This window comes from Centruroides vittatus, unplaced genomic scaffold, assembly GCF_030686945.1.
Source record: "Centruroides vittatus isolate TY-2023 unplaced genomic scaffold, ASM3068694v2 contig_4, whole genome shotgun sequence".
NCBI classification, from domain to species: domain Eukaryota; kingdom Metazoa; phylum Arthropoda; class Arachnida; order Scorpiones; family Buthidae; genus Centruroides; species Centruroides vittatus.
Window position 1 is genome coordinate 704,668 of NW_027122214.1, and position 12,879 is coordinate 717,546.

Consider the following 12,879-nt stretch of genomic DNA (forward strand, 5'->3'; position numbering starts at 1 on the left):
CACTGTAATTTTTAATTCCTTTCTTTTTCTTGAAAAGGTTGAGAAATCTACATGCCTATTAATCTGTAAATTTTTTAAGAGAAATTTTTCAAGTTTTTATTCAATGTATGAGTAGTAACATGAATTTTGTACCATTTTGAGAAACAGCTGCACATTAATAAGTTTAGTTTTGTGTGTGGATACTTGGCAGTAGGCTAATAATTGTTTATTTGTTACATACTTAATTTTGTAATTTTATATTGGAACAATAAAGTAACATTCTGCCTTTATATTTTATATACTGTGTAGAATTTAATTGTAATTTTAATATTGCTTTATACTGTCACATAATACTGTATGAACAGTATACAGTATTATGTAACTGATAGAAAAGAACTTATTAGGCAAATGCTAAGCCCTCACAGTGGAACACGTTCACAAAGCCATATAAAAGTTACATTTTATTATTAAAAGTAGGATAAATTCTATATTTTTTAGTAAATATAAATAAACCTTGTTGGTAATAACAAGAGTAGAATACTCTTGTACTCTAAATAATACTTGTTTGTACAGTACTCAACAGTTGTAATGTAAAAATAGACAATTCAGTATAGGCTATTTGATTTTAAAAAAATCTTAATTAGCATTAATAAAATCTAATTCCTTTATGTATAAATGTTAATAAAATGATACTATATAATAATTGATTGCTTGTGATATGATTTATTATCGATCTAAATTCTTTTACTACTAAAAATCCAACGTAAAACCAATATAAACATAGGATGATACAGCCAACGTAGCACAACGATTGACAGCAGCGCCTCTAGCGGCAACCTCCAATAGAGGGACAGAAAATAAGCTCGATTTCGACACTATATTTTCTAGCCACTTTAGCACAGGTAACTCGCTTGAGAATAACCCGGCTATTGTAAGCGATGATAAAACTGGCATAACTACTCGGTAAGTCACAAACACCAACACACAAAATGGAAGTTTTGATTAGAAATAAATACTTTTTCTTGCCATATATCTAATAATAGACAGATGTCATCGTCTCTCCCAACATCTTTTTTATTTCTTTGCCGATAGCCCGACACGTGTTCTGTAGCCATCTTGTATTTTCTTGCGCGCGTGGGATTGTGGGATCTCTCTTATGACTGGATCTAGTTTCAAGAACTCTCTCCAGTCAATCGCGATTGAACGTCGTTTCAGTCGAGATTGAAACGGTCGAGGGTGTTCGCACCAAGGCATAGTCGCTGACCTTGGTCACAATCTAAATTGAAATGCTCGGTGCGAACGGGGTATTACGTTCCTAACGGCACATCGAGAGTGATCGATAAGAAAAGCTTAGTCATCGCACGTGGCTATAGCCCGGAACCGAAAACGAAACGTACGGCTCAGAATAGCATTTTCACAGTTGATTAAATGCCAATTACGTGGTTACGATGGAAACTGGTTTTTATTGTATTCGATACATTGGTATTGTTGTATTGTTTATTGTTGGTATTCGTTATATTAGTTCATGATCATACTAGGATGATCTATATCAGTGTTTCTCAAACTTTTTGGACCGCGACATCTCCTTCTGCACTTAAAAACTTCAAAGGACCCCCGAAGAATAAGTATGTGTGAAAAACATCCCGGAGGGAGGGGGTTAGGCTCGTATTTAAATATTTATATTATTTTTAATTATTTATATGTGAATTTATTTAAGTAAAAATTATTTTATATATTTTTTATTTCTATTATTTCTAAACATGAATCCATAGTAAATTTATAAAATATTTGAAAAAATTGATCTGGCATCAATTTTTCAGCGACCCCCAAATATTTTTCACGACCCCCTTGGGGGTCGCGACCCCCACTTTGAGAATCACTGATCTAGATGATAGCAAGGCCGTCTAGTAGTAGATGTATCACGTATTGAATATCTGTGATAAGCCGAATATACAATATCTACAATTAGCCTAAGTGATCTGATACTGCTTTAGACCACTCTGGACACAAAACTGTTAGAGATACAGTAAATCGATAAAATTTTGTAGGCACGTTTATCTCGACAGGAGAAAGCTATTCAGTTTCGAAAATAGTTACAGTTTTCGTCGCTATGGGTTTATAACAGCGCCACTGTCTCAGAAATCAAAAAAACTGCTCAGCATGCTTTCCGTCACTCTGTCACATATTGTAGACGAGTTATTACATTAACAATAGCCGAGTGTAGCATGTCACGACTAATGAGTCTCACTTCTCTTTCAATTTTCCTTCGTAGTTCTGATAAATCCGCAACTCCACCTGTGTAAATCCTGCTTTTCAAATAGCCCCATACCAAAGTCACAAAGCGTGAGATTAAATAAACGAGCATTGGAAAAGACTGACTGATGACCATTTCATCGCCAAATGTGATAGTACTTTTCGCGTGACGACTGCGATGTGGGGGTCTTGCACGGTCTTGCATAAACGCGATGTTACTCAAACATGACTATCAGTTTGTGAGTTACAAATCACTGTTGCTACATGATGTCATTAGATCCTAGTGGCGAAAATTGTAACTATTTTTGAAACTGTCCATAGTTTTCCCATGCCGAGATAAACGTGCCTACAAAATTTTTATCGATTTACTCTAACAGTTTTGTCTCCAGTGTGGCCTAAAGTGATACCCTGTATGTTCACTACTGCGAAAATATAATGAAACTTAAAAACTTTATACATACTATAGGCTGTATATATATATAATATATTATTTATTTTTTATTGTGCGAAAAATATTGTCTAAACTTAACTGAATTAGTATTTTAAAATATCAATATATTTCTAACTTATCTTATAAAATATTATATTGATATTTTTTAAAAAGCATTCTATATACAAATATTATAAAATAAATTTTATTTCACAAAATCTGAAATTTAAAATATTGATAAATAAGAATATCTTTATATCTGTAAAGTTTAAACACTCAAAAATAATCTTTTAATTAATATTCAGAATAAAGCTCAATAATCAAAAAATAACTATTAAAAAGTAAATAGTTCTTGAACTAATTATTGAATTAGGGTCAATTTTTCCCCTTGAACATAGGTTGATTAATTTTTAGCCTATTGTAAAATAGATTTGACATAGAAAATTTGCTTATATAAACCCTTGCAGTTCCATAGCAATCATTCAGAAAGAAGACACAGCTCAAGTAAAAATGTCTAAACAATTGGTAAGTTTAATGTATAGAATATATATTACATATAAAAACTACCTCGTATACAAGTAGAATTTTGTTTTGTACAGTTTCTGATCATGAATTACTTCAATATTTCAGGTTTTCCTTTTGGTTGTTAGTTGCTTGTTAGTGTTAGCAGCAAGCTATCCAGGTGGATATGATGGATATGGACCAGGTGTGAGTGACAGATACGACAGAGGATATGTTGGTGGCTATGGACGTGGACACGGAGGCGGATACGGAGGCGGATACGGAGGCGGATATGGAGGAGGACATGGAGGATATGGCGGTTACGGACATGGAGCAAGGAGCTATGGAAGATATTAAAGAGAAAAATCATCTTTTAAAAATAATTTTACAAAGATACTAAAGTTGTAAATACATTCAAATTCAAATAAAATCAATATTTTAAACTTTTAAACTTTTGACGTATGTTTTGAATAACTCATTTAATTTTCAACATATACCCAGGTTTAAATACCACAATTATTGTTTGAATCATTAAGAATATTATCTGTACGATATTCGATCGGCATGGTTTGCAAAACATGTTACAAAGATTAAAACTATAAAGTTTCTTAATTAAATACACGATAATTTTTAAAGTAATCTCAAAATTTATTTTATAGTATTTGGGCAATGGTGTACTTTATCACTTTTACTCGAAAGCAATCAGATACAAAGTCATTAAGAATAAAATATACCGGTAATTATGAATGCAAACCAATGCATTCATTATGTATTTTGCATTAATCATTTTTTTTTTTTTGCTAATCCACAATTACTTCTCTAGTTTATTTCCATTAAAAACTTAAAAAGTAAAATATATATCGAGTTTATGATAAAATTCAGATCCTCATTTTACGTACTATACGTATATTGTTTAGATTCTGCCATTTTAAACTAGACTAAATTTTTGGAATCAAACAATCTTCTTTAAGATTTCGTAGGATTTTTATTGATATTTTGAATATATCTCATTTAATAAGCTTTTTTTCGAAAGTGCGTACGTAGGGTAAAAGTTTGCAGGACAAGGTTTTAACGAAAAGCTATACAAAGTGTTTATGGATGAGCAGAATTTAATTAAAAAAATAACAATTCTTCATTAAATTAAAGTTTTCGATTTTTTCAATTAAATAATTTTTGCACATTCTGCCATCCTCACATGGAGGTTTTTCGTACTCTTCTTGATATCCTTGGCAGAGAATTTTCTTTGGTCTGAACTCTCCTTTTTCGGATCAGAAATGCCATTATCCCTGTAAAGTGATTTATGAGTAACTTTTCCCGGTTTTGTTGTTTCCCTCTTTGATGTCTTTCTCTTCATATCTTCTGCTTTTGAAACTAATTTATTCTTCAAAGATCAGTTTGTTATCATTTCGGATTTTTCCCCTTTTCTTCCTTTTTTGTTGTGTAACCTTCCCTTTTGGGAGTGTTCTAATTTCCGCAGGGAAGACCCGGTGAAATCGTACAGTCCAGAAGTAAGTGCAACTGCATCTATTCCTTCAGATCATAAGACTTCTTTATTCATCTCTTTATTTGCTACTGCAGATATTTGTGTTTCTTTATTAACGTGCATATCTGCTACTGCACAAAGTGCAAAATCCTCATGTGTAAACACGTTCATATACGCATTTTTGCCCGATAGTGGCATGCGAACATTTGCTCTGCAACATGTTTTTTTTTTCAAAAACAGATACTGCCATCTATACCGAGAACATTTCTAAATATTTATTTAACCCTAATGCACACGAGAACGAATTTATCAAAATACCTAAGGAATGATTTATCGCTACCTGACGATGGTCTGTCTTACAGTGAAAAACAGGAGTTCTCGCTCTTCCCATCATCTACAGCAGTGTTTCTTAAACTCTAACGAATCGTCGCCCCCTTCAATAAAACCGTTACGTAGTATCGCCCCCTTCATTTCGAAAAAAATTTTGTTGGGCGTTAGCCACGTTACTAATCGCCCCCACATTGAAAATCGCCCCCGTTGAGAAACACTGATCTACAGGAAGACGCAAGAGTTTAGGATCGTACAGGATAGTGGTACTTCACAATAAACGATGTTGCGGAGCAAATTTTCGCATGCCACTGAGAACTAAAATTCTACGAAATCTTAAAGAAGATTGTTTGATTCCAAAAATTTAGTCTAGTTTAAAATGGCAGAATCTAAACAATATACGTATAGTACGTAAAATGAGGATCTGAATTTTATCATAAACTCGATATATATTTTACTTTTTAAGTTTTTAATGGAAATAAACTAGAGAAGTAATTGTGGATTAGCAAAAAAAAAAAAATGATTAATGCAAAATACATAATGAATGCATTGGTTTGCATTCATAATTACCGGTATATTTTATTCTTAATGACTTTGTATCTGATTGCTTTCGAGTAAAAGTGATAAAGTACACCATTGCCCAAATACTATAAAATAAATTTTGAGATTACTTTAAAAATTATCGTGTATTTAATTAAGAAACTTTATAGTTTTAATCTTTGTAACATGTTTTGCAAACCATGCCGATCGAATATCGTACAGATAATATTCTTAATGATTCAAACAATAATTGTGGTATTTAAACCTGGGTATATGTTGAAAATTAAATGAGTTATTCAAAACATACGTCAAAAGTTTAAAAGTTTAAAATATTGATTTTATTTGAATTTGAATGTATTTACAACTTTAGTATCTTTGTAAAATTATTTTTAAAAGATGATTTTTCTCTTTAATATCTTCCATAGCTCCTTGCTCCATGTCCGTAACCGCCATATCCTCCATGTCCTCCTCCATATCCGCCTCCGTATCCGCCTCCGTATCCGCCTCCGTGTCCACGTCCATAGCCACCAACATATCCTCTGTCGTATCTGTCACTCACACCTGGTCCATATCCATCATATCCACCTGGATAGCTTGCTGCTAACACTAACAAGCAACTAACAACCAAAAGGAAAACCTGAAATATTGAAGTAATTCATGATCAGAAACTGTACAAAACAAAATTCTACTTGTATACGAGGTAGTTTTTATATGTAATATATATTCTATACATTAAACTTACCAATTGTTTAGACATTTTTACTTGAGCTGTGTCTTCTTTCTGAATGATTGCTATGGAACTGCAAGGGTTTATATAAGCAAATTTTCTATGTCAAATCTATTTTACAATAGGCTAAAAATTAATCAACCTATGTTCAAGGGGAAAAATTGACCCTAATTCAATAATTAGTTCAAGAACTATTTACTTTTTAATAGTTATTTTTTGATTATTGAGCTTTATTCTGAATATTAATTAAAAGATTATTTTTGAGTGTTTAAACTTTACAGATATAAAGATATTCTTATTTATCAATATTTTAAATTTCAGATTTTGTGAAATAAAATTTATTTTATAATATTTGTATATAGAATGCTTTTTAAAAAATATCAATATAATATTTTATAAGATAAGTTAGAAATATATTGATATTTTAAAATACTAATTCAGTTAAGTTTAGACAATATTTTTCGCACAATAAAAAATAAATAATATATTATATATATATACAGCCTATAGTATGTATAAAGTTTTTAAGTTTCATTATATTTTCGCAGTAGTGAACATACAGGGTATCACTTTAGGCCACACTGGAGACAAAACTGTTAGAGTAAATCGATAAAAATTTTGTAGGCACGTTTATCTCGGCATGGGAAAACTATGGACAGTTTCAAAAATAGTTACAATTTTCGCCACTAGGATCTAATGACATCATGTAGCAACAGTGATTTGTAACTCACAAACTGATAGTCATGTTTGAGTAACATCGCGTTTATGCAAGACCGTGCAAGACCCCCACATCGCAGTCGTCACGCGAAAAGTACTATCACATTTGGCGATGAAATGGTCATCAGTCAGTCTTTTCCAATGCTCGTTTATTTAATCTCACGCTTTGTGACTTTGGTATGGGGCTATTTGAAAAGCAGGATTTACACAGGTGGAGTTGCGGATTTATCAGAACTACGAAGGAAAATTGAAAGAGAAGTGAGACTCATTAGTCGTGACATGCTACACTCGGCTATTGTTAATGTAATAACTCGTCTACAATATGTGACAGAGTGACGGAAAGCATGCTGAGCAGTTTTTTTGATTTCTGAGACAGTGGCGCTGTTATAAACCCATAGCGACGAAAACTGTAACTATTTTCGAAACTGAATAGCTTTCTCCTGTCGAGATAAACGTGCCTACAAAATTTTATCGATTTACTGTATCTCTAACAGTTTTGTGTCCAGAGTGGTCTAAAGCAGTATCAGATCACTTAGGCTAATTGTAGATATTGTATATTCGGCTTATCACAGATATTCAATACGTGATACATCTACTACTATTGCTACTACTACACATAAAATATATTTATTTATCCAGATCCTTTCAATAGGACGAAGCACACACAAATCGCATTAAACAATAAGGCAGATGAAAAATATTTGCAGGATAAAAGAAGAAGAGAATAATGATTTCTTATGAAATCGAAATATTTGTTTCAGATAAAATTTATTAGATAAACTCAAAAATGGTTTGATAATTATGAAAAATGTAAAAATTCGAATTAATTACTTGTTTTTTTTTCTTATTTGAAATTTCCTTATAACATTTTAAAGTCTTATTTATGAAAAATGAAGACTTTTTACTTTTGTATTTAAATTTTTATTATATATTCGAATACGTTTTATAAGAGTTACAAAATTATTCAGAGAACATATGAAAGTTGAGATTATATATTTTATATTTTATAAGAAAATATAATTTTATTGTTTGTTAAATTCAGAAATTCAAGTTTTTTATCTTTATTTTATTAAAATATAGAAACCGAATACATTATTTACTTTCACTCATTCTAATTTATATATAATATTTTATCTTATAAAATTGTCTAAAATTTCCTCGATTATTCTATAAAAAAAATTGTGTTAAAACATTTCTTTTATGTTATAAAAGATTGTATTTGAAAGATTGTAGATTAGAAAGATTTTGAAAGATTGTATAAAAATGTATTTTTTGATATATATAATCTATTCATCATGAAACATACTAACATATTAGGCTAATATTTTTCGAAACTCAATATGAATTAAATGAAAATATAACTCAGTTAAATTTATATGTTAAGAAAAAATTTTGTATTACTTTAGCATTAACTATTATGTAGTGCTTGGAAATATATAAAATTTATTAATTTTATAATTATCATAAAATTTATATAATACTAAATTTAACTCTAATTATAACTCTCAAACATTGATATTACAATTATATTTATTTACTATTTTAATATATAGTTAAATAAAAGTAATATATATTTATAAAATCTAATCTTAATATATTTTCAACTGAACTATATAAAATGATTTTTTATTTATTCTTCTATCATAATATATATTTTTTAATTTACATTATTCAAAACTTTGAATTAAATACTTATAATTATACAAAACAATTTATTATATTTTTTCCCATTAATTGAATTTAATGTAGTTTATAATCATATTTCAAAAGATGAAGATACAAATAAAATTTTTTTAGTTAGTCAATCAAAATCAAAAGAAATAATAAAAATATATCATGTTAGTATAAAATATTTAACGAATAAAAAATACATATATCATAAATTATTTATTTTGTTGTAAATAATTTAAGATTGGTTTATACCATTTTATACTAAAAAAATTATAATATTTTATTAAAAATTTATGCTAGTAATTACTGAAGTTGTAACTTCGCTTGTACAAATGTGGATCGATATTTAATATTATTGATATCATTACAATATTTAAATATTCATTTGAAATTATTACATTGTAATATTTACTTCTAGTTATTACAAATTGCTGGAATTATATATAAGCCTACTACATATTACCATAACTGAGAATAATGTTCATTAACTAATTAAATTTATCCAATTTTTAAATATTAATATTATTATAATATTCTTCAAAAAAAATCAGAATTTCAAATTTAATCTCATTACTAGAAATAAATTTATTTCTAGCTTACGACTAATATTTTTGATTAATACTTCAAAAATACTTAATATTTTAAAATTTTAGATTATTTTAAAAAAATTAAAATTTAATTTGTAATTTAATAGAGTCTAGAGATAAAATTACTTGAATTAACAACAATAAAAATGCCTGTCTCTGTATTGTTGGTAGAGATTGCATTTTTAACTGATTACTGGTAAATCAGTTAAAAACGTATCGATAAGCATAAAGCGCCATTCATCTTTTAAATTATTTTACGTTCTCAATTTCTGTATCGTATTACAGTACTGTACTGGACAGTTTGACAATTTGTTTGTTTACCCGCAATGCCTAGTGCGCAACATTGTGCAATATTTTTTAGTTAATGGAACGAACGTTAACGCTGGCATTGGCAACATTTAATTACGGCAACTAAAAAATTAGTGTGATCTATTTTTCGGACAACGAAACTGTCACTTTTCAAAATAGAAGAAAGGGCATTCAATTTGACACAGCGCCCTTGTGATTGTTTAGTTGCAACAGACAGATGAGTCGGTAAACAAGCATTACTAGTGGCTAATTTTTTGCGTTTGGAATCAAAATTTAAAATGTAACGGTAATTTACCGGCAAACCGATAACATTTTGAGATTTTACTGTTTTACCGGCAAGAAAAAAGTTGGTAAATTCTCAACTCCTAATTGTTAGTTTCTCCGTTGAATATCATTCGTGTTTCGAAAGAGAACTTTATGAGACAAATATGCTTAAATTTAAGACATCATATAGAAAATAAATAACAACTGATTATTTCATTTTAAATAATAATTAAGATTACCCTCGTTATTAAGTAAAACAATATATTATATATAAAGTAATGCAGTGGTCCCCAACCCTATGCCCGCGGGCACCATGGCGCCCGCCAATCGTTTTACGTGTGCCCGCCACTGTGCGATCACGATAAAAATAAAAATATTTCGGTTTTCAATAAAATGCTATGTAAAAGTTTTTTCACTTTGAATGATTAACCATTCAAAAGTAGAAATGGCGTCCAACACGGATGAAAGCACAAAGCGAAATGCGACCGATTTCTTTTTCTCCTCCGCCAAATGTGCACTAATTCAATTTCCCATACCTGAAATGAAGTAAAACGATCCGTTCTGAATACCGTAAAATCACGTGTACGGCCCGTAACTTGGAGTGACCTAGAAATTTCAGCAGTCGTTAGCTAAAAATAATAAAAAAAAAAAAAGGTCAACAGCCATCCGTGTGTCAGAAGTAATCTCCGCCACGATATCTCTCACACCATCTAGAAATATTCCTGGGTGACACCGCGATATCCGCACCGGGTGTCACCCATGCTAATGTCACATTATATAAGATTTGTTTAGAAGCAACTTATTTAAATGGGGCCCCAATTTAAATTTTGTCTAGGGCCCGCTAGAGGCTTAATCCGGCGCTGTTAACTATGTCCAAATATGAATTCACCTTGAAAAAATAAATGGTGCCCGTCGTCCAGCCGGTATTCTGGAATGTGCTCTTAGGTACAAAAAGGTTGGGACCCCTGAAGTAATGTATATATAAAATAAATTATGCTAAAAAATTGAGAGCTCATAGTAATTTATATCTGAAAAATCTGAACAAGGTATTTTTACGTATATTCTATGCTCTCTTCACATAAAAAATTATCCACTCTGAAGTAATATTCAGTTAACTTTAATAATCAATATCCGTCATAAAATTTATATTAGGCAATTAAAGAATAAGCATTTTCCTATCTATGGTAATCATTTAATTAATTTATCTTCATATCATATTACTTTAACATTTAGTTTCTAATATACACGTTCTCAATAGTTAAATTAATAAAAACACGATTTCATTATAAGAAAGGAATCAATATAAATATTAAACAAAAAAATATCAATAATATTTTACAGTAAAAATCTCGCTTATAGTTTAACTTCTTATAGGGTAAATCGAAGTTAGATGATGAATTAGGTTAAACTGCAAATGCCTGTAATTACTGTATAAACTGAAAGATAGAGCCACGAGTAAATAAATAAATAAATATATATATATATATATATATATTGTGTTAGTTGAAAGCCACACTTCCTGTGTAAAAATAGGTGAATAAATCAAATGTTTTTGTTTCCGATTTGTATAATTTTTTGCGTGTATTTATGTCTACTGTAGTCTCGAAAATCTTAAGTTAAAATCAGCGAACGACTTTTATTTCTTGCATATAATACTTTAGAAGCTTAAATATAAGTCTAACCTGTAATCGGTCAAAAAGAACAGAGTAGGTTCTGGTAGAAGGCTAGTTCATACGCTGTTTACAACTAACCCACACTTATAAGGGTGAGATGGTAATTTAGCAGAAAATTATATTTTACTTTTTTGAATCTGATTTTCGGAAAACATTATTATTTTGTTCGTTGTTCTTTCGTTTGATTTGATAAGAAAACACCAGTTCAGAAAATTTTATTTAAAACACCAGTGTTTTAAATAAAATTTATTTTCAGACACAGCTTTTAGAAGTTTTATTCACCATTTAACTCTGGTTTTCCCTACAGCTATGCTATTAACTCAGTAACACATTAACCATTTAATATATTATAGTAGTTTATATATTTATTTGTAATTAATTTTTCATCATGTTCATTCCTACATTTTGATATTTCAAAATCGATAATTGTAATTTAAAATCATATGTAAAGTAGATTCAAAATCTTACACAGCCATAACTTTTCCTATAATTTGTTTTATAATTATAAGATGTCATAATGACATGTCATGTTCCATATATTTAATATTAGTTATACAGTTTGTTGATAAAGGATCCAATTATATTAAAAAAATTCATATTTTTGAAAGACAATTAATCATTTTTTTAAACGTAAGGTTTAATTATATTATTTCAACAATCAGTTTTATATTTAATCTAAATTATTAACACCATAAAATAAATAAACTATTAATTGTCAATATATTCAATTTGAAGTGTTAATATTTCTTGAACTAGAACAATTGCATTTATAATTAGTGTTTGTTTTCTTGTTTTTCGACTTGTTTATCGAATTGTTTCAAAGATAATGGCATAATCAAAAGATTAAAGTAAAGATTTTATAAAATATTATAACAAAGTAGATTTATAATTTTTAAATAAGGTATTCATTTTATTAATTTCTCAATGTCAAATATTTAAAACATTTCTGTTTTAAGTATTTGTTAAAAAACGATATATTTTTAGTGTTTGTTTTGAATTTTTAAAATTCATTTAACAAAAAGTTTAGTATAACTTCGGATTTTACTTTAAAATTTCTAAATATTTTCGTTAAAATTATTTAAAAGATCTACTATTTCAAATTCATTATATTTTGTATATCTCTTACTTAACTATAACTTATCAAAGATGCTAGTTGCTTTGAAACGATGCTTGTAAGTAGTGTAAAGAATTAAAAAGATGCAAATTTAAAATAAAATCTTGATTTTATTTGAATTCGAATGTATTTACAACTTTAGTTTCTTTTATAAAATTTTAAAAAACATTGATTTTTCTCTTTAATATCTTCCATAACTCCTTCCTCCATATCCGTAACCGCCATATCCTCCATGTCCTCCTCCATATCCGCCTCCGTATCCGCCTCCGTATCCACGTCCATAGCCTCCAACATATCCTCTGTC

The 12,879-nt window shown here is 29.2% G+C and overlaps 1 protein-coding gene across 1 annotated transcript; it reads right to left on the reverse strand.

The window, feature by feature from the left end:
• Nucleotides 1-5,922: 5,922 nt before the first annotated feature.
• On the reverse strand, nucleotides 5,923-9,574 carry LOC136976355 (neuropeptide-like protein 33). Its single transcript, XM_067271602.1, has 3 exons — nucleotides 9,537-9,574; nucleotides 6,256-6,313; nucleotides 5,923-6,150 (listed from the first exon to the last, which is right to left on the reverse strand). The coding sequence occupies exons 1-3, from the start codon at nucleotides 9,557-9,559 to the stop codon at nucleotides 5,923-5,925; spliced, it is 309 nt and encodes a 102-aa protein (XP_067127703.1). The 5' UTR covers nucleotides 9,560-9,574.
• Between the last annotated feature and the right edge of the window lie 3,305 nt (nucleotides 9,575-12,879).